Source organism: Heteronotia binoei, chromosome 8 (assembly GCF_032191835.1).
Source record: "Heteronotia binoei isolate CCM8104 ecotype False Entrance Well chromosome 8, APGP_CSIRO_Hbin_v1, whole genome shotgun sequence".
In the NCBI taxonomy this organism is placed as follows: Eukaryota; Metazoa; Chordata; class Lepidosauria; order Squamata; family Gekkonidae; genus Heteronotia; species Heteronotia binoei.
Genome location: NC_083230.1, coordinates 100,900,282 through 100,923,486, shown reverse-complemented (window position 1 = coordinate 100,923,486; position 23,205 = coordinate 100,900,282). Strand labels below are relative to the sequence as shown.

The window sequence follows — 23,205 nt, the reverse complement described above, 5'->3', positions numbered from 1 at the left end:
GGGGTGCACCCCGTGCAAATATTGCCCCCATCACTTAACCCACATAAAGGATGAGGGCAGAGGCGGCAGCAGATGTAGGAAGTGTTACTGTCCTCGCCGCTGATTAGCATCCAATGTTGAGGTCGGATGGTGGGGGGCTGGGGGCGGCGGGGGATGAAGAGCCGCTGCCCTCACCACCGATAGGCCTCCACTATTGAGGTCGAACATCGGTATGGAGGAACATTCTAGCACTGGTGCCTACAGGACTGCAGCTGAGTGGGAACCACTGGCACTCGGAGGCTGCGAGTGCATTTGCACTCCAAGCTACAAGAGCTGAACTACCAAGGTGGAAGTGAGTTGAGTGTTGGGGAGCTTAGTTGGTAGGGATGACCTCCGACACGGATCCTCTTGTAGAGGCAAGTGGCGTATGACAACTGCAGTCATGTTTGCCACGCTTGCCCTCCTCTGTAATCCCTTATCCTCCCTGCAGCACAAATTCTGACAGGTAGCAAGGACTCCGACTTCGATGCCGAGTTTGCTCCTTCGAGAGAGCGGTCGGAATCGGAATGGGATAAGAGCCATGAGAGTTTCCCTCGCTCTCAGAGGGCTTGAGCACCAACACAGCAAGTTGGGCCATGCATCATCCGGGTCGAGGACGTTCCACTCTTTCCAGTCGGTGTGAGAGACGACTTGGGCTTTGTGGGCAGGCATGTAGCTCAAGTTTTCTTTCATCTGCGGAAACGACTCAGCACAATGTGGGAGTAGATCCACATTGAGAGTCGTCCTGAGAAAAAAGAGGGGACCAACGGGAGAGGAATTTGCTCTCCCACATTAGGAGCCATTTTAAAAAACACCATCCAGTGCTGTTCCATTCACGGAAGGGCAGCGGGAAAAAAAAGGGAGGGGTGTCCAAGACTGAGGAAAGTAAAGTCTTGCACTTTCCCCTCCTGCTCTACACTCCATGATTGTTTTAGGTTTCCTTTGTTTTGAGATGTAGATAAGAAGAGAATATTTGAAGAGAGGGAGAAGGTGTAGCGAAAAGTACCGGCTGGAGCGAGAAGATCGACTTATCAGCGTGGCGGTCAGAAGAGAACTGGAGGGATGTCCGTGCCCACTCTGGTGAGCATGTGTGGTGGGGCTCCTGTGCACGCTCACTGAAGTCTGGGCACGAAAATCCTTTGGCTTGCTAAATACCGATCGGGGTTGGCTTCGCGAGCGCCGGCTGCGGAGGGGGCGGCGTGCTTCCTCCGTGCCTGTCTGCCTGGCTCCAGCTCTGATGCTTAAAGCAAGCGCCGGGATCAGAGGGCGGAGGGAGCGATCCTGGCGCTTGCTGTAAGCGTCAGACAGGCACGGAGGAAGCACGCTGCCCCCTCCGCAGCCAGCGCTCGCAAAGCGCTGGGTTTGCGGTGGGGGCAGCGTGGAGCGATTCCAGCGCTTGCTGGAAGCAGAGCTGGAGCCAGGCAGGGAGGCACGGGGGGAAGCGCCGGAATCGGAGGCGGAGGCAGCAGATCGCCCCCCAGGAGGAAGGTGTGTCCTATGGTCCGAAGCGTCTTATGGACCGAAAAATACGGGTAGGTAAGAAGAAATAAGCTGCATGACATCTACCATGATAAAAAGTTATGGCAAATTTACTGGAAAGAGGGAGAGAAAAATCAAGCTAACAGCTATCTGTATACTGTATACTAAGTCAAGGGGAAAATGCAGCAAATGTTGACTCTTTGACCATGAAATGACATCACACACATCTGTATGCAAACTGCTGTTTCTCATTTTTAAGAGCCACTGTGGCAGCACACCAAATCTGAAGCCGCACCTGGAGAAACTTCTACATACTAAATCCCTTAGAAACTTCCCAATGGGGTATTTTTTTAAAGCAGCAACAAAAACTTTCAACATTGTGAACCTTCCCATTAATATTTAAAAATGTGAACCCTTGCATCAATGGCCTGTGACGTTGTCCAATACCACCGCAACTCTGGGCATATGAGCAAACTCATTTAAGTCACAGCAATAACATAAGCCAAAGTAGTAACATTTTGTTTTGGCAACACCCACTGTGTACAGATAATAATGAAATGACTTGAATTGGTGCAAATGGAAATAAGAAACCTAAAAGGTTAATATGCAATTAAAGGGCCAAACATTAAAAGCAAACTGAATAATAAAACATAAGCAAACATACATGTATTATTATAGACAGCTAAAACCATTTAGGGGCCCATCATTAGCCTCTATCCTTTGTACAGTCATAAAACCATAATGGGAACCCATTTAACTTAACTTGACCTGACACATTTCAACTTAGATTGGTGGTCTTCAGAGGTCAGAAAAGTAAGTACACATATTGGCTCATAATACAGAATACAAGAACAATGCTGGACCACAAGGAAATTTAATGAAGTGACAAAGGCTTAAAGATATTCTTGAGGCTTCTTATTCTAGAAGCCTTATGTCCTAATCAAGGGCATACATATTGCATCCAGTATCTTATTGTATGCCTCATCAAATGATCCAGAGTGGATCAAGGTCAGAACCTATGTGCCAAGAGTTAACTGGAAATAAGCAATCTTTGTCTGCTGATAAATAGCTGTAGTTAGAATTCACAGAGATGGAATACAATCAATCAATCAATACTTTTATTGGCATAGAAGATGGAATACAATTGCCCAGTCATCTCCTGGGAAAAGTGACTGAAGATTATATTCTGTAATTGCCTAGTCAATTCATTGTGCTTCATCCTCTTTCCCCAGTTTGGTGCGAAAAGAGCACTTGAACATGAAGAAAGAAGAGTTGGATTGATATCTTTGCTCTTCACTCAGAGTCTCAGAGTGGGCTTACAATCTCCTTCCCTTCCTCTCCCCACAAAGGCACCTTGTGGGATAGGTGGGGCTGAGAGAGCTCTTTGAGAACTGCTCTTGAGAGAACAGCTCTGAGAGAACTATAACTGACCCAAGGTCATGCAGCTGGCTGAAAGCGGAGGGAGTGGGAAATCATACCCAGTTCTCTAGATCAAAGTCCGTCACTCTTAACCACTACACCAAACCGGATCACAGGCAGCCATTTTATATGGAGCCAGACCACAGGTTAATCCAGTTCAGTACTATCTACCCTGCCTGAAAGAAGAGGTGAAGGTCTTTCTCAGCTCTGCAGAGGTCTTTTTCCCCCCAGCTATAGATTAAACCTGTCGACTTCTACATCCAAAATGTGCTTCTACAGTGAGCTATGACCTTCCCTAACTCTTGGGAATTGCACTGCAGGAGGTAAACTGTGGTTTATCAGCAACACTGCGGTGAACAGGAAAGAAACACTTAATAATCCAGTCAGAAGGCATTTCAACACCACACTAAACGTTCCGCACATCACTAGAAACTGAGCTTCCCCACATTCATTTTTAAAAATCTTTTGCACATATAATATGCATGCACAGTAATGATGAGCCATTACTTATTTCTATTGAAGGTGAATGTCCTTTCATCATATTGCAGCAGGGTGTCACATACAGAACTGTCGGAGAAGCAAACGTGCTAGAGCGGCAAGTATTTTAAAAGGTACCTTAGGGTATAAGCTTTCACCTCTCAACAGTATACTCTGTTTTGTAGCATCTTTCTCCTTTTCTAAAACAGTTCAGCAATATAGCATACTCCCTTTTTTCCCTCCTGAGGCCAGCTGCAGCACAGCTGGCAAGCTGCCACAGGAGTCTATTGTGGTGATTTGTCTTTATTGCTTCACTGCAAGTAAACTTAAAGGTTTATAACCATTATCGCCATTCCAGAATATCAACCACTCGTGAACTCTGGTTTAGACACAGTTCAGTTTGCATTCCCAAAAAGAATGAACCTTTCAAGGTATACTTAGTTTCCACATCTGTGCTTGGCACAAGGGAAAAGTTTTTCCAGACCAATACGTTTATGCAGAGAAGTTTATTTTAGATTGTTTAAAAACAGGACTGGCTCCCCACTGTGCAATTCCAGATTTGCAACAACCCAGGCAACACCTCATTAGATTGCTCTAACGCAGCCAGTGGTCCTCTATGCTTTACATTTTTTGTTAAAAGTGATTTGTTCACCATATACAGTATGACAATGATCTGTACTAATAAAGATAGATCCAGGTAGGCAGCCGTGTTGGTCTGAAGCAATAAAGTTAGAGTCCAGGGGCACCCAGTTTTATTCAAGGTATGAACTTTCATGTGTATACACACACCTTGTCAGATACAGTGCGATGGAAGAAAACCATTCAGATTTACAGATAGAGTGGAAAAGCAAATCAGCATATAACATAATGTAGACATTTTGAGACAAACCAGGAACAACAAGCCAAGCGTACAAAGTCAACAGGTGTATGGATCCAATTAAGGAGGAACAACAGTCAAAACAATAAATACGTCAACATAGGAGATAAGTGTGTAAGAGAATATTTTCTAATTGTGGAAATGTTAACTGAGATCCCTTTATGATGCCCCATCCATCTCTCCTCAAGTGTGAAGGTAACAAACAGCATGTCTTTCTTTTAGTTGGGATGGGGTACAGTATATTTCAAGTTTCATTGCATTAAATTATAATCACTATATGTTGCTCTAAACACTATACCAATGTGTTGTTCTTTAAGGGTGTTTTATTAGAAAAAAATCTACTGTAAACTGTAAACTGTAAATGATTGGGGAAGGCAATGGCAAACCACCCTGTAAAAAAGTCTGCCATGAAAACATTGTGATGCAACACCACCCCAGAGTCGGAAACAACTGGTGCTTGGCACAAGGGACTACTTTTACCATTTTACAAACAGTATTCATGTATATTATTCTAATTGTACTAATAAAGCACAATGTTCAAGAGTTCTTGTTTCAGGCATTACATCCATATATCTAGTTCTAGTTCTGAACCTGGCCCAAGGCAGAGGATTTTTAAAAAAAAAAACCCAATGGGATCAAATACAGAAAAATACAAGAAAAATATTTTATTTTACCCCCCAAAAGGGGATAAAATAAAATGTTTTAAAATGCAAAGGCTTGCAACATTACCTCATGAGATCTTGTCAGCCATTCTGGGTTGCCTACGCAATTGCATACTACATCATTATTTTATTTATTTATTTATTTATTTATTTTATTCGATTTATATCCCGCCCTACCCCACCGAGGTGGGCTCAGGGCGGCTTACAACATAAAAACCAACAAAATCAATTTAAATACATTAATAATACATTAATAATTATAATTATACAATAAAATACATAAAATACATATAAAATACATAAAAACACATAAAACTCACTTCAGTATGTACTATGCTACCTTCCTTAAGTCAATTCTTCAATATTCCAGTATTAAGTAATCTGGTGTTCGAGATTTGAGTGTTCAGGCATTCCGATAACAATTAATTGTATGCCAACCGGAAGAGGGCTGTTTTGTGATGATGTTTTCTGTGGTCGCCTAAGGAACCCTAAATGGGTGCTGCAGTTTCATTTGGAAGTTCAGGTCATGGGGAAGGAGCGTAGGCAGGCATTAAGGACTAGCAGGAAGAGTGGGGAGGAGGGAAGAAAAATGGAGGGACTAGAGGAAGAACAGAAAGCTGGGGAGAAGCTCCAACAGGGAAGAAAGCAGGGTAAACAGCAAACGAGAGGGGGAATGTGAAAGTGGAGTTGAGGAAGGAAGCAAGAAAGGAGAGAACCTGCAGGGGCTACAAGAGATAGGGATGCCGGTCTCCAGGGGGACTATGCTGTTTATATATTTTATTTTTTAGTGTGGATAATCCCTTTCCTGAAAAAATTTACACTGAAACAAACATATCAAGTCGCTTGTCTGTTGCAAGGGATGTTCATGTTGCGAGGGATGTTGTGAGGTGTTTTCACCGTTGGCATGGAAGAATGACATTGAAATGACGACATTCTCCAGTAAGAAAAAAGAAGACAAAAGCACTCCTTCTGTACTGAGGAATTTGATAAATGTTTTTGTGGTTCTGTTGGAGGATACTGAAATATCTCTGCATTAGTTTTGTATCACTTGGCATTAGTTCAAAAGGTACTATGTAATTATAAAGGGCAACTACAATGATTAAAGGGTTGGAACATTTTCCCCATGAATAAAGGTTAAAACGCTTGGGGCTCTTTAGCCTGAAGAAACGTCGACTGCAGGGTGACATGATAGAGGTTTACAAGATTATGCACGGGATAGAGAAGGTAGAGAAAGAAGTACTTTTCTCCCTTTCTCACAATACAAGAACTCCTGGACATTCAATGAAATTGTTGAGCAATCAGGTTAGAACTGATAAAGGGGAGTGCTTCTTCACCCAAAGGGTGATTAACGCATGGAGTTCACTGCCACAGGAGGTGGCGTCAGCAGCAACCATAGCCAGCTTCAAGAGGGGATTGGATAAACATATGGAGCAGAGGTCCATCAGTGGCTATTAGCCACAGGGTATTGATGGAACTCTTTGTCTGGGGCAGTGATGCTCTGTATTCTTGGTGCTTGGGAGGGCAACAATGGGAGGGCTTCTAGTGTCCTGGCCCCACTGATGGACCTCCTGATGGTGCCTGGTTTTTTTGGTCACTGTGTGACACAGAGTGTTGGACTGGATGGGCCGTTGGCCTGATCCAACATGGCTTTTCTTATGTTCTTACGTTGATAAGTTATTCTTTGTAATTAGCCACAATAACTGTCGTGGTTCTCTTTAGTAGCCTCCAGGTAGGACCTGGGAATCCCCTGGAAATACAGCTCATCTTCAGACTATACAGATCAGTTCCCCTGGGGAACATAGAGCTGTTGGAGCATGGACTCCATGGTGTCGTACCCCCCCCCAAGGGTCCTGTCCTTTCCAACCACCCCCCTCCCCCCAAATATGCAGGAGTTTCCCAGTCTGGATCTGGCAACCCTACCTCCATCCAGGGGGAACCTGGTAAACCCAGCAAGAGGAGATGTACAGGAAGAGGATAGGAAGAGCAGAGGAAGAAGGAGCAAGGGGGGGTTGAGTTCCCTTGCAGTTCCCACTGTTTGTTATAACCTATTTTGCGTTCTTTCCTCTCCCTTTAAGAACAAATGGGGTAGGATTCAACAGTTTTGAAACCAAAACAAAGGTCCTATTCACAGATCACAACAAAATCTGGCTTGTCCATGAGGAGCAGAAACCAGGCTTGTTGTCATGCTTGCTTCCTTCTCTTTACCTGCATGCACAGATCCAAGCCGGCAGCCGTGTTGGTCTGAAGCAGCTGAACAAAGCAGGAGTCAAGTTTCACCTTTAAGACCAACCAGTTTTTATTTAGAACGTAAGCTTTCGTGTGCTCTTAAGCACATTTCATCAGACGAGGAATCCAGCACAGTGAGCAAAGCCATACATATGTATGGCTTTGTTCACTGTGCTGGATTCCTCATCTGATGAAGTGTGCTTAAGAGCACACGAAAGCTTACATTCTAAATAAAAACTGGTTGGTCTTAAAGGTGAAACTTGACTCCTGCTTTGTTCAACTGCATGCACAGAGTACAACTGAGACTTCCTGGTTTGTGAAGTCTTCATCCAAAATCTGATTTGGTGTGACTTCCAAATACAGATCCATGAGCAAATTGGCAATTATTTTTTTCTAGTAAACCAGGATTCTAAACTAGGATTCAACTGCAAAGTGATATGCACACAATCAGAAAACAAGCCATGTCCATCACATATGGAGCATCCAAAAAACTGTTCTGAACAGGTACACTAGTTTGTATAATATCTCCCTCTCCACCAGCATATCATACATCTTTTCCAGTCCCCTGGAAATGAGCTGGGGTTCATTCTTGAAATGTATGATGTTGTCCTGAACCTCCACCTCCATATTCATTTCAAAGACTTATTCTTCAGTGCAGCTATTGCTTTGTACTGTATTTCACATCTTTTCTGGTATAGACATCCAGCTGAGCTTTACATTTAAAACACCTAATGTTATATAAACCCGCATACTAATGTTCATTCCAAAGTCTCAGTATCTCAAAGGAAATACCGCATTGTGTTATAGGTGCTTCCTTCCCTAGGAAAATGTGTGGAAAGTAAAATATTATTTTAACCTGGAACATATAACCGTGCATGCGTGTGCATGTGTGTGCCTGGAAGTCATGGCTGACCTCTGGCGAGCCCTAGTGGAGCTGGGAGGCAAGGACATTCAGAGAGGTGGCTTGCTGCCTGCCTATGCGTTCCATCCAGTAGGCAAACTGGGCAATTGCCTAGGGCACCGGCCTTCTGGGCGCACGAGACTGGGTGCCCCTATGTGACTCGGTGACATTATGAATGCGGGGGGGGGGCACACCAGAAGTTAGCCTTGGATTCTTGTATGTTAGATTTGTATTTCTGTTATATATTTTCCCTAGGAGAGCCAGTTTGGTGTAGTGGTTACGTGTGCGGACTCTTATCTGGGAGAACCAGGTTTGATTCCCCACCCCTCCACTTGCACCTGCTAGCATGGCCTTGGGTCAGCCATAGCTCTGCCATAGCTCTGGCAGCTATGTCCTTGAAAGGGCAGCTGCTGTGAGAGCCCTCTCAGCCCCACCCACCTCACAGGGTGTCTGTTGTGGGGGAGGAAGGTAAAGGAGATTGTGAGCCGCTCTGAGACTCTTCGGAGTGGAGGGCGGGATATAAATCCAATATCTCCTTCTTCTTCTATGTTCTCTATGATCCCCTTGTATTGGATTAGATTTTATTTTATTGAATCTAATCCAATACAAGGGGAACATAGGGAACATAGGGAAAATATATAACAGAAATATAAATCTAACATACAAGAATCCAATTAGATCATTGGATGCATATAACAAACAATTTACAAAAACAATACGTATTAAGGTATTAAGAATCAACAAAACACCTACAATTCATTTTATTAGGCAAAAGGAAATATTCCCAAAGAATTCCAAAACCGGGGCCCAAAGCAAATAATAATCTATAGCCAAATCAGTATCATTTTCGAAGAAAGGGTTATCCATTGTCTTACCCATTACATACTGGTCCCATAACTTATCATACCACATTTCAATTGTAGGAGTACATGGGGGTTTCCAATTTTTAGCAGTTGTCATCCCATGTTCCTGCTTATTCTTTCTCAGCACTGGACTGACCTAAGCATTGCAAGGCCTAGCATTATAATCCAGACTTCAAAAGCAGGTTCACTTCCCTAAAATTGAGGGTTATCATTTTGACTCCTGTCGTTGCACACTGGCTTCTGCTGTTGTACACTGGCCTCTGCTCATTAACTATTTGGCAAGAGCCACTCGCATCCCAGCCAGCTGCAACAATCTTCCGGCATCACCGAAATCAAGATACTCACATGCTTATTTTTGCCCGTGTAATTTAGCTGCTAGTGTTGGAAAGGTAACAAATCAGATCAGGCAACTACATCTTAATTTCAAGTTGCCAAGCAACCGCACATCCACTGCTGGAGAACTCACTGCCACCAGCAACTTTGGAAAATGTGATTCGCAAAAGGCACAAAGCACCAAGCAAGCTCATGTTCACAATGCTCTCCAGACCAGGAGTATGATGTGCTATGTACCTGATGCTTAATTAACACTCCTGGCAATCAATCCTCAGCCTCTGGCAAAATTAAAGCTTAGCCAAGTTGAAGACAGCACCATAACTATGGCAACTCAGTTCTTGCTGTAGGGGAGAGGGTAAAATAGGGGTGGGGGGAGATCTCTGACAGCAGTTACTTTGCACTTAGGCTAATTCACAAGCAGACAGCTGCACTTAAGGCCTGTTGAAGGAGGTATGCATTGTACTGTCAGTAAGAAAGGAATAGAGAGGTGTGTGTTGTACTGTCAGAAGAACAAACAGGAGTCATGCAGTGTCTAGACTTCAACCAGGAAGCAAAATCCATATACTACTTTTTTTTTTAGGGTCAACCAGAAGAACACAAAAAGCTGCGCAAAACTTTCAAACTCATCAGAACTTTTCATCAGACTAAATGTTACAATTTTTTTTTAAACAGAGAGGGGAAAAGCAGATTTTCCAAGTTGAGATCTTAAGACTCAGACTGATTCCCCACTAGACTTATGCCGCTTTCACGCTCTTTTCTGCAGGGCTTCCATCGGATTTCACACTATTTGCCCAAGGGCTGCAACTTGCTTTGCCTTTTTCATGCGGCAAACAGAAACCGGTTTTTAGAGGCTCTTGTTTGCTGCATGAAAGAGGCAGAGCTAGTTGCAGCCCCGGGGCAGGTAGTGCGGAATCTGACAGAAGTCTCGCAGCAGAGAGTGAGAGCGGCATAAGGCTAGTGGGGAATCGGTCCCTGAGTGTTGGTGTTATACTTTATATTACATGGATTTTGTTTCTTGTTCTGGGTTTTGTGTACAACTTTTCCTTTTATTTATGGATACAAAATTTCAGCAGAGAGAAAGAGATTTGTCAACAGGATGGGAAGAGCCTGTGAAAATACTGCTGATACAAGGCGATAACAACTTGATTTAACTTCAGTTTTATATACCTTGTGAACACCTGTAAATTCATCTCAAGCACAGTTAAAATACAGACTACCAAATGCCTTCACCTATTCTCAGCCTGCAAAGAGAACTATACTTCCCACATGGGTTTCTGAGTGACACTTGGACCTTGCCAGACTTTGAAATGTCCCCCCATTCACCTTCATTTTCTTCTTCTTCCCAGAATGCAAATATTGTAATCTAACACTTTCAGCAATTAAGCTACAGTCTGTGATGCAGTTGCACTTACTATTCAGTGGACAAGGTGGGAAGGAGAAGGTGGAACCCTCAGAAAGATTCAGGAGCTGTGCTCCTCCCGCTGAATCCGAGGCCTGTGTGTCATTATGACAGAAATGAGATAGAGAGATGCGGCTTCCAGAAAGCAGCCATGAAACTCTCCACTCAGATAGCTCACGCCCACCACAACAGATCAGAGCAATTGTAATTGCATGCTAAATGTTATCAACAGTAATCTGACATCGTGGTTTGCCCATAAGTGGTACAAATGCTGTTTGCTTGCTACTCCCCCTTCTCCCTCTCCTTGCGTGCAAGGAGTGACTGAAGGTTTCTAGGTCTAGAAAGCCTTGAATCATACTTAAAGTAGTTACAAGGGTTGCCAACCCCCAGGTAGCCAACAAACAGAAAAGGCACACAGCTGAAATTACTGGAAAATTGGTGTAGTAAAATTCCTTATCACAAAGTGTACAAAAAGTACAAAGATTAGAACATTCACAAAGGGCGATTTCCCACACAGCTTACCGAGGAGCGAAGTCCCTCCTCACTGCGCAGCGTCTGCTCGGATTTTCCACCAACTGCTCCACGGATTCAGGAAGTGCCGCACCTTTTGCGTTGCTAACGTAAACTAGGGTTTTAGCAATTTCCATTTGAGATGCAAAAGGTGCGGCACTTCCTGAATCCGCGGAGCAGTTGGTGGGAAATCCGAGCAGACGCTGCGCGGTGAGGAGGGACTTCGCTTCTTGGTAAGCTATGTGGAAAATCGCCCAAAGTGTACCAATACACGTGTACAGTAATCTTATATAATAACAGAGGCTCGTACAAAAGCTGCAATCAAGTGGATCAAGATCCTGCAATATATATGTCTCTCTAGCCCATTGCAAACATCACGAAGTTCATATCAGGAACCAGTCCACATTTTAGAGATGGCAAGTGGGTAGAGATGCAGCAAACCCCCCCCCCCAATGCTTTCCAATAACGGGGCCTTACACTGGAGCCGGCCGTTTCACTGCAGCCAGCATTGCGAGACTCGTAGCAAGAATTATCTTTGAGTTTATTGAAGCAGAGTCACCCCAATCTGAATATCCGATGAAGCGGACCAGTGAAACGGCCAGCTCCAGCCTGCAGCCCTGTCATTGGAACGCGTCGGGGGGTTTTTTGCTGCATCTCCATCCACTTGTCATCTCTAAAATGTGGATTGGTTCCTGATATGAACTTTGTGATGTTTGCAGAGGGATAAAAAGACATACCATATATTGCAGGATCTTGATCTGCTTTATTGCGGCTTTTGCATGAGCCTCTGTTGTATAAGATTACTGTACACGTGTATTGGTACACTTCGTGAATGTTCTAATTTTTTTATTTTTTGTACACTTTGTGATAAGGAATTTTACTACACCAATTTTCCAGTAATTTCAGCTGTGTGCCTTTTCTGTTTGTTGGGTTCCTACTCCATGGCTTCCTCTACGTGCTAGTCAAACCCCCAGGTAGCAGCTGGAAAGCTCTCAAAATTACAACTGGTCCACAGATAACAGAGATCAGTTCCTCTGGAGAAAATGGCTACTTTGGAAGTTGGGCCTTTTGGCATTGTATTCTGCAGAGGTCCCTCCCCAAACCACACCCTCCCCTGGCTCTATCTCCAAAATGTCCAGGTATTTCCCAACCCAGTCCTGGCCACCCTAGCTGATGTCTCAATCTGAGTCAAAATAACCCTCAAGTATAACCCTCTGTTTCATCCCAGTTTGGGGTGAGGTTTCCATATCAACCACTGAAACGATTGTCTTAAGAGAAACAGATCAGAGACAGGATCAGTTCCTTATGAAAATTCTGCCATGGCTCATTCTTACACAGGCCTTCGTCATTTAGAAAAATACCAAAACAAAAAGGTGTTGTTTTTAAACCTGGTAAGTAAAGCAATTAGATTTGTCTTGGCTCCACATTAAAAACTTTAAAGCATCTGGTAGTGAAACGGAAATATCTGGCTACGTCAATTTTTTCAAAGGTTTTTTACAATGAAAAGCGCTTTCTCTACAACCTTAAAGACTTTTGGCTCAGGGCCAAATTATGTGTCGCATGGGAGATGCTGCAACAGTCCCCCGGTTTTTTAAAAAATGGAAAGCAGCCACAGGAGGCTGCCAGAAAACCTGCAGAGATGTTGCTGTCTCCTGCCTGGGAACTAATTTACCAACAGATTAATTTTGTATGAGAAATGTTAATCCACGCCAGCCTATTGTCTATGCAAATATAAACTCCTGTCTATCTTTTGTACTGATGCAGATAAGCCTTTTAGGGGACCAGACACTTACTGCTGTTTCCCCAGGGCATCCTGTCCAAGGCAAGTTACTCTTCTCACATGCTGCAGGTTTCAAATATGGAGGAGGAAAGGCGTAATAAGGAGCAACGGTATAAGCAGTCTATAGGCCAAACTACAGTTCGCTAGAGGGATCTAAGATATGATTCTATGACGTTTCGTGAAGCAGCAAAAAAACCAACAACAAACACCAGTAAATGAATATGGGTCAGACCATAGAGCTGGGGAAAGGGGTTGACTCTTCCCCCATTCTCGTGCTATTTCTCCAATTAAAAATTGTTAAATGGGGAGTGGGGAGATGGGTACAAATGCCTCCCTCCTCACCAGAGTTTAAAGCATCTAAGAATGGGAATGTCCTAAGATTGGGCGGGGGGCGGGGTCTAAATTACATGGTGGGGATCTCCAGCATAATCTATAGCAGAGGTGGCCAGACTTGCTTAATATAAGAGCCACATAGAATAATGTCAGATGTCTGAGAGCCACAAGACATGAATGTCAAGTTGCAAGACAGGAAGGAAGGAAGGCAGTAAATAGATGGGGAGGAAGGGGGAGGTGGAAAGAAAGCAACTTTAAATGCATTCTCCAAGCTGCTGGCTTGGCTTGGAGAAGTGATTTAAAGAGAGAAATGCCTTCTCCAGGTTGGCAAACGGGGCAGTTGAGGGCTTCGAGAGCCACAAAATGTGTATGAAAGAACCACATGAGGCTCCCAAACCACAGTGTGGCCACCCCTAATCTATAGTTTGGCCCTTAAAATGTTTTCAGAAAGTAGCTTCTCCAGCAAAAGTAATGTTAAAATAGGAAACTGAGCAGCTTCCTTAAAGGAAAGGAATGTTCACGCTTAAGGTCTTACTGCTACAGATGCTGATTTGGTGTTGCATTTCTGTACTGTCAGTACTGTTCTATTTGGACTAGCAGGTATTAATAAAGGTATAAGTGCAGTGCTAGTGTGGGTTAGAGATATCAGGTACGCGAATTACATGTTCCTTACTCGAATACTGAGGTCTAAAAGTGACTACAGAGATCCTTAATTCTGGATAGGTAGCCTGTCAGTAAAATAAAACAGGAATCCTGTGAATCCCTGAAAACTAACAGAATTTATCCCAGTTTCCAGGTTTGCTGAATCAGATGCATGCATCTGATGGAAGTGAACTCCAACACATAAACGCTGATGCTAGAATGTTTAGTTAGTCTTTATGGCTATTTTATGTTGCTACAGAATTCCAGTATTTAATTATAGGACTTGTTTACAAAGGATAAATTGATGAGGTGAACTACTGTAAATTTTGCATCTTGGATTCACAGAAGACAGCCTGGTTTCTCACTATACTAGGACTGTTCAGAGGTTTTTTTGCCTCCAATGTGCTTCTGAACATAAATGCGGTATTCCTTAATAGAGACCTTTCTTTACAAAATATCGGAATGGGAAATCAGTGAGGTTCACAAAATCTGAGGATTCAAGTGAAACAGCCCAACTGCTTCACTAATACATTCTCATTTGTTCCAAATGCCCGGATAATGAAGATACTCATGGGTGAAGACAGCAATTTCCTGGTATGACCTTCAAGCTGACCTCTGGCAACACTCGAACCCCTCAAAAGGCATAGCTCAGTTTTTTAGAGAATAGCAAATGATTTTATAAAGCACACTGCAGCATTCTTCTAACAACAGACTCTTCATGGCCCCTTCATAGAGTGCTGAGCAAATATTACCAGTTCCATTTTGCATACAGTAAAATGGGGAGGATCCACCAGGAAACATGAGGAAACCCATTCTATGACAACCTCTTCCTACTCATTTCCAACAACAGGTGTCCCATGGGCACCATGACACCCAACAACACTTTTCCTGGTGCCTGCCAAGTGTGTGTGTTTAAGAAAGTGGGCAGGGCCAGGTGGGTTATTTGCCCAGCAAGACTTCTGACTAGCCACTGGAGATCTGACTGCCTGTGCAGATTTTTAAAAATGTTGATTTGGCAGCAGCTGCTATGACCAGACAAGAATCTTCACTGTGTGACTGAAAGTGAGTTGGGGCAGCCATTTTATAGCTAGCTCCATGTTCTCCAAGTAGCCAGTGTGTGGCAGCACGGATCATGTATGTCTGAATTCAAAAGGAGCCCATGGGCTCAAAAAGGTTGAGAACTCTGTCCTGCAACTTCTTTCTAGTCACTTATATGAATTAACAAAATGGTTATCGGGAAGATTTCCATGAACTTACTTGAGTGCTGTCTTGTAGTGGTAGATGGCTTCGCTGTCACGACCTTGGTCTTTCAAAAAATTGGCATAGTTATAATGCACCTTGGCATTGTGGGGCAGAGTTTGCACTCCTGACCTAGGAATGAGAAACCACATAAGAAAAGCAAGGTAAATTCATGAGCTCATCCCTCATCAGTGCACCCTGAGAATCATCAAGTAAGAGCAAAACATGCTGGAAAATGAGTACTCAGAAACAATCCTAGCGATTCTCTTATTGCGCTTTCGTAATTCCAAACAAAACTGCATTATACCAGATCAGGGCATCAATCCATCTAACTCAGTACTGTTTACTCTGAATGGAAGTGGCTCACTCAAGCCTTCGACAAAGATCTTTCCCAACACTTGCTGCCTGAGATCTCCTAAATGAAGAATCCAGGGACTGAATTTGGGTTGTTCTGAGTGCAGACCTTGTGCTCTTCCACATCTCTCCCTTGGAGGGGCAATCCCACTGAGTCTCTCAGCCAGAAACACAATGCCAAGCTGGTGGCATTCCTTGATATTACAAATGTCTCCTCTACCGCAGGAGGGCAGCAGTGAACGGAATGGCAAAACTGTGTGGTCATAAAGCAGGGTGTAGCCTATGCAATGATCAATGGCTTCTGCTGAAACCTAGCAGGAAGTCCCTACAGGGGTAGAACAAGAGAGTGGAGCTACACCTGTAAGACAAGGCTGCACAAAAGACCATCAGCTAGATGGAACAAGAGGCTTGTCAGGAATAACAAAGAGCTGCTGGTTGTCGATAAAGAAGGAGAGAGGAGTCAGGGCTAGGAGAGAGAGAACAGGAGCATGAGAATCCCACACATTCAGGGATGCAGTTTCAGCACGCAACAAAACAAGAGAGGAGGAGGAGAAGAAGAAGAAGAAGAAGAAGAAGAAGAAGAAGAAGAAGAAGAAGAAGAAGAAGAAGAAGAAGAAGAAGAAGAAGAAGAAGGAGAAGGAGAAGGAGAAGGAGAAGGAGAAGGAGGAGGAGGAGGAGGAGGAGGAGGAGGAGGAGGAGGAGGAGGAGGAGGAGGAGGAGGAGGAGGAGGAGGAGGAGGAGAAGGAGAAGGAGAAGGAGAAGGAGAAGGAGAAGGAGAAGGAGAAGGAGAAGGAGAAGAAGAAGGAGAAGGAGAAGGAGAAGGAGAAGAAGAAGAAGAAGAAGAAGAAGAAGAAGAAGAAGAAGAAGAAGAAGAAGAAGAAGAAGAAGAAGAAGAAGAAGAAGAAGAAGAGAAGGAAGAGGAGGAGGAGATTGGATTTATACCCTGCCCTTCACTAGCCAAAGGAGTCTTAGATTGGTTTACAATCTCCTTTCCCTTCCCCTCCCCACAACAGACACCCTATGAGGCAGGTGGGGCTGAGAGAGCTCTGACCGAAACTGCTCTTGAGCAGAACAGCCTTGAGAGAACTTGTGGCTGACCCAAGGTCACATCAGCAGGTGTATGTAGAGGAGTGGGGAATCAAACCCAGTTTTCCCAGATAAGAGTCCATGCACTTAACCACTACACCGAACTGGCTCTTGTGTTCCTCAGAAGCCTTTGTGTTCCTCAAGAGCAGACTGAGGTGTTTTCCACATAGAAACAGGCATGTTTAGTTTCTTTGCTGCTGCTGTGGCTGTTGATGCAGCCCAGCAGCAATGGGTTATCCACATGGCAGGTTTTCCCATAGTTTCCTTGACCCAGACCCCAACAGCAGCCATTCCGCCTCCCACCACATCACCAGGGCTTTTGAAAATCAGCAAATGAATGCCATTATATCATTATAACAACATATCAATCTGAGCGCCAGATTCTCTGAATTATTAGATTTCTTTTTTAAAAAAAGAAGAATTAATTGCAAAAGATATACCTTGCCTCTTTTATCTCCACAAAGAAGGGGGCTAGAAACTTATAAAGATGAAAGCTGGGAATTCAGTGAACCTGATAATACACCTTGTCAGTTAATACACAACTGTCAGTTAAAAGTGGATTGGCTCTTTCTTGCCTCATTTTACCCCCTGCAACCTGCCTGGAACGTTAGAAGAAGTAATGGTAGATGTTGCAGGAACCATTTGAACAAAATAACCAGTGGGAAGTGGGAGCTGAGCAAAATTGCCTCACCTTGCTTTTGCTGCAAAAATGCCTCTAGCACCAATGAAGTCCCACAGGCTAAGAAAGAAAACATGGACAGCTTCACCCAATTCACCCTCCTTACTCTCCTCTCCCCCCCCCACACACACACACCACTGCCAGCCCTATGGCATTTTATCCATGCAAGTCCAGCACTTGCAGGTTGTTGAAGAAAGGAAAAAAGGAGGAAAGATCCACATCCAAGAACACACTGGTGTTTACACTGCACTGGATCCAGTCGGCTGATTACAGCTTACAGTTCTGCCTACACTTCCCCTTTTGTCATAACACCCATTTGCTCTGGGTGACACTTCCATACACACAGCTTTCCTAGCCATTCTGCTGTTACTTTTATTAAAATGAAAGAGGAGCCCATATGTACACAACTATCATGGGCACATCACATCACACATAGGACTTGGGGCGGGTGGGGGAATAGAACTTTTGTCCAAAGGTTATTTCCAGGGAGTATCACCAATTATGGCACTCAACATTCACACAGTGAAGAAATTGCCAGACATTTTCTGTAGAGCAGCCCCACATCTGACTCTGACAGACTTCCCTCATCTTGGGGAAGGGCTGTGGCTCAGTGGTAGAGCATATGTTTAGCATGCAGAAGGTCCCAGGCAGGTTCAATCCCCAGAATCTCCCGTTAGTAAGGAGCAGGTAGTAGGTGATGTGAAAGACCTCTGCCTGAGATCTGGGACAGCTGCTGCCTGTCTGAATAGACAATACTGACTTTGAGGGACCAAGGGGCTGATTCAGTATAAGGCAGCTTCGTGTGTCTGTGTGTGAAATCATAATAACAAGGACTGGTCCTACATGCTTGTAGAGTCAAAGTGACTGGCATTTATTAAACCTGGTCCTTGATCCACTCAGGAAATTGTTTCCTAATACTAGAAACACTAATTTCCCAGCCAAATGAGGAAAACCTGAAAGACACATAATTAGTCAGCATAGGACAAAATTTTCCATGTCTGTTTCCTTCATCCTCTCAACTGCAATTTTCCATACACATTCTTCCTAACATAAATTCCTAAACACAATTTTTCTCCTTCAGGGAAAAATGTGCAGCAAATGAGGTGGCCAAGGGAAGGAAAAGCCAGATACACTAAGTTTCAGAACAATGTCTCTGCATGATTTCCTTCCTAATTGACTGTTACGGTGTTTCTGACAGACTAACCTCTAACACAACGTGCTGGCACAAAGTCCAGTGATGTAAATTAATTTGTAAAGCCTTTACCAGTGCCAGCTTAAAGCAAAAATAGTGATGCAAATTTGCTTATTTTGCATAAATGTGCTCAGTTTCCTTGCTGAAAGCTAGTGTGGTCTAATTCGTAAGAGAAAGAGCTGCAGAATCAACAAGACCCATATTCCATCAATGCCAAAGCTATATAAGATAGCCTTAGACAAAACCTTACCTCAGTCACATATACTATGGGGATAAATAATAATACCTACCAACTAGAGTTACTGTAAGAACGTGCATGAATGATCTGGACACTCTGAAGTCAGAGAGAGAAAGATGACTGGGCCATAGAGCATGCATCAATAAATCCATACAATGAGGCCCGGGACAGTCAGGAGGCGGATCAACAAGTCCAGAGGAAATCCTCAGGTTTTAAAAAAAATTCAGCATGGCAAAAATATTAGGGGTTTAAAAACCCCTCAACATTATAAAAGCAATGTCTGCCAGTTTGGTGTAGTGGTTAAGTGTGCAGACTCTTATCTGGGAGAACCAGGTTTGATTCTCCACTCCTCCACTTGCACCTGCTGAAATGTCCTTGGGTCAGCCATAGCTCTGGCAGAGGTTGTCCTTGAAAGGGCAGCCGCTGTGAGAGTCCTCTCAGCCCCACCCACCTGACAGGGGTCTGTTGTGGGCGAGGAAGATAAAGGAGATTGTGTGCTACTCTGAGACTCTGAGATTCAGAGTGGAGGGCAGGATATAAATCCAATATCTTTTTCTTCTTCTTCTTGTTTAAGAAAACAGTGCCACTGAACTCTTGTGAGGCTGAGATCTGACAAGCCATTTCGGGGGTTGCAATACTGCAGTCCCCTAAGCTATGCTCACGACCTGAGTTCAATCCCAGCGGAAACTGGGTTCAGGTAGCCAGATGAAGGTTGACTCAGCCTTCCATCCTTCTGAGGTTGGGTAAAATAAGTACCCAGCTTGCTGGGGAGAAAGTGTAGATGACTGGGGAAGGCAATGGCAAACCACCCCGTAAAAAGTCTGCCGTGAAAACATTTTGAAAGCTACGATACCCCAGAGTCAGAAACAACTGGTGCTTGCACAGGTAGTCACCTTTACCTTTTTTAAACAAAGCCCAACTAACACTGCTAAGGATTCCAAGCCTCAGTTAGTGTCAGCATAGGGAAGAAGGAAGAGACATAGATTAAAACAGGGGAAACCTAGGAGAGAGAGAAAAGGTAACACTGAAGGTGGTAGGAAACAGAAAAATTAAAAAAGAGAAAGCTGCAGAGGGTGGAGGGGAACTGAAAAAGGTGCATGAGGGAGGGAGGGGACAGAGGCTGCCAGGAGAGAAACAAAAAATGGTAAGGTTAGAAGCTGCAGGTCCTGGCAGGAGGAGGCAAATAGGAAAAGAAAAAGGGAGAAAGGATATGAGACTCTTCACAGGTATGTGTGCATGTGCAGATATGTCTATACACACATCGGCACCAGACCCTATTTCATCAGATACATAAAATTGTTGCACAGAACCTCAAGAAGAAGCATAATAGCATAACCAGAAGTTTTAAGCAATATTTATGTATTATATACTTAGAATATTGGTCACCTCTCAAGACCTGCTCAAGGGAGTCCATAAAGTATAATAAAATATATGAAAACAGCATAGAATTATCAATAATAAACATATGTTGTCAAAGGCTTTCACGGCTGGAGTCCATTGGTGGTTGTAGATTTTCCAGGCTGTGTGGCCATGGTCTTGATATTGTCCTTAATGACAATTTCAAATGAACACAGTAAAGCATTTCTTGCACAGGGAACAAACCATAGCTAAGGCAGTTTTATCACCTCCCTAGACTTTCTGTTTGCACATTGAGGCATTCAGACAGATCTCAGCTTGGCATCAGCCCCAACCAGCATGGCCAATGGCTGGGGCTGATGGGAGTTGTAGGCAAAAAACATCTGGAGAGCTACCGTTGGCCACCCCTGATCTACAACAACCAATAACAAACATATATTAAAAACACGTGAGGGCATTAAACAGCAATTTTTTAAAGCTTATACCTGTGACTAGAAGCTTACACTTCCCCTGGTCTCCTGTGGCAAGAATCATCTGCAAATTAACACTTACATTTATTTATTTTATTATATTTATAACCCATCTTTCTTGCTGAGACTCAAGGCAGATTGCATACTGTAAGTCAGAAAAGTATAAAATCTTCAAAACCCCCCCCCAAAAAAACCCCCAAACCTCCTGGACAGCTTAAAAGATCCAAAACTGTTAAAGGGAACACTTGTAGCATTAAGCAATGGAGTCTCTCACTGGCTGTTGCTAGGCAACCACAGCACCCCATACTCTGTCAGTAAAAGGCAAGGGTAGGAGTAGGCCCATTCCAGCCCTATTTTGGCCTCTGAGGCACAACTCATTGAGGCCAGGCCTGACTAGAGCTGCCAGCTCCCGGTTGGGAAATTCTTGGATTCTAAGTGTCTGAGATAAACTCAGCCTGGGATATCTTTCTTTTAGATCGCGTGCTGCACCAGGCAATTACTTCTAATTCTATTATATTGTTTCTTAATAAACCAAGCAAGCAATCTTAAACAGGTCTCCTAGAATCCTACTCACGTCTATTCAGTGGGACTTCTCCCAGGAAAGTGTTCTTAAGATTGCACTGCAAATGTTCATGCTATGTGGATCCAGCTTCTAGTTGTAGTGTGTTGCTTTAAAATATGTTAATGCCTAATTGTAGTTTCATAGGCCTAGTGTGGACATAATTCTTAATTATGGTTAGTGCTGATCACAGTTTTTTGCTTTAACCTGAATTAAGATCTCAAATGCACACTGAAACTATTGTTGAGTTTGCCAAGCTGAGATCTGTCTGAATGCCTCAATGTGCAAACAGAAAGTCTAGGGAGGTGGTAAAACTGCCTTAACTATGGTTTGCTCACTGTGCAAGAAATGCTTTACTGTGTTCATTTGAAATTGTCATTAAGGACAATATCAAATTTGCATTGATTTAAGTAGCAAGTTTTAATTATTTGTGTTAGCTCATTATGAATTCTGGTCCACAGATTTACTTTCGACTTCATTTTTATATGAATTCTTTAGCACTCTTTGCACTTACTTTGCCCTGTTGCTAATCCTCCAGCAGAACTGGTTGGCCATTGTGTGAGACAGGATGTTGGACTAGATGAGGTGTGTGTGAAAAAATGATCTAGATGTCAAATATGCTAGGTACAACTACCATTCTGCAGTAATCCTTTAATGCTCCTGCATGTGTATCCATCCTCATCTTTCTAATAAGACCTTTTAAAATTGTCCCAGATATTACAGTCATCAGAAGACATACTAGAACTTTTTAAAAGCGGGCTGATTTAATAAAGAAGCAATTTGCTCATCTGAATAACTGAACACATTAAAATCTCTTTTGAGTCATATTAAAAATGGATAAACAATCCTCCAATTCTCCAATCAAGCTAAGTGACACCAAAGATGGGGGGAAAGCCCAACCCAAAAATGGAATTGGATATGTAAAAGGTTGAGCTTCAGGCCATGGCATCCCGCCAGGTTTCAAGTCATGAGTTACTTCCTGCTTACACTGCAAGTCCTCCCACTTTCATGGAAGAAGGGTGGCAGGACTGGGAGTGCACCAGGATGGTCAATGGAAGGCCCTGCAAGGTGCACCAGGATGGCCAATGGCAGGCCCTGTGGCCTAGACAAGCAAGCTGCAGCACTTATAGAAGAGGCCTGCCTCCCTCTCTTGGTTGGCCGGCCAGTACAGCCATGGTAGCTAAAGGCTGTAGCCAGCCAAGTGCCATTGTCCCCTGACAGTTTTGTGGGCCTACTAAGCATGGGGGAACTGCTGCATCTCCCTCCCATACTGGGCTTTAGAAGTAAGCAGGTTAACTAGTCTCCCATCAGGTTCTGGGCAGCTGAAGAAGTGGCAGTGAAGTCATTGTGTCTCTTGGTTCACCTGTGATAACACTTTGCTCTCTTTCTCAGATGCCTCCCCCCATTAGGCCATCCCACTGGAAGGAGGGATGTGTCATGGGTGCTGGGGGCCCTGCAGAAGAAGCCGAGCCTGCAGAAGAAACTGTGCCCCTGCCACCTGCACAGTGCCCCTGCCTCCTGCTGGAGAAGATCCAAGCCCCCCTGCCTCGCCCTCTCGGGTGGCTCGTGTGCGTGACCGCCTTTGTCAGGACCCAGGGATCGGAGGAGGGCGGCACGCTCACGAGCAAGACGCTCCCTGAGCCCTGAGTTTTGAAAGGATTCTGGCCCTTCTAGGAGTGAGGGTGCTTGAGTCTCAGCAGGATCCTGGCTGCCCTCTGAGTCAGCAATTAGCCCAAATGGGCAACAGACAGCAGAGGGCTATATAGCTGTGGGCTTTGAGAGAAGGCTTTGTGGAAGCAACTAGTCACTTACCTGACGTTCTAGCATCCACTTCGGCTTCTGGACCCCCTGACTTCGGCTTCTGAACCTCTGACCTACGATACCTGGACTGTGATTCGGTTTTGGCGCTTTGGACCCTCCTTGCTACCCAGCTACAGACCTTGGACTGCCCCTGGACTTCGCCTGGCCTGGCCCCAGCCCGTGACAGGATGGAATAAAAGAGGGCAGCGCAGGGTTCCTCCTTACTTTCATAGCTCTTTTAGGAGCTGTATTTACTAACCTTAGTGTCAAGGCAAAGAGAGATGCATAATGATGCAAACAGTGGTCAGTGATT

The 23,205-nt window shown here is 44.1% G+C and overlaps 1 protein-coding gene across 1 annotated transcript in view; it reads right to left on the bottom strand.

Annotated features, from left to right (window-relative positions):
• Window positions 1–23,205, bottom strand: part of TMTC1 (transmembrane O-mannosyltransferase targeting cadherins 1) — a 246,580-nt gene that overhangs the window by 68,075 nt on the left and 155,300 nt on the right. Inside the window, exon 11 of the mRNA XM_060245730.1 lies at window positions 15,177–15,290. Within this exon, the coding sequence (XP_060101713.1) occupies window positions 15,177–15,290 (114 nt within the window). The remainder of the gene's footprint in view (window positions 1–15,176; window positions 15,291–23,205) is intronic.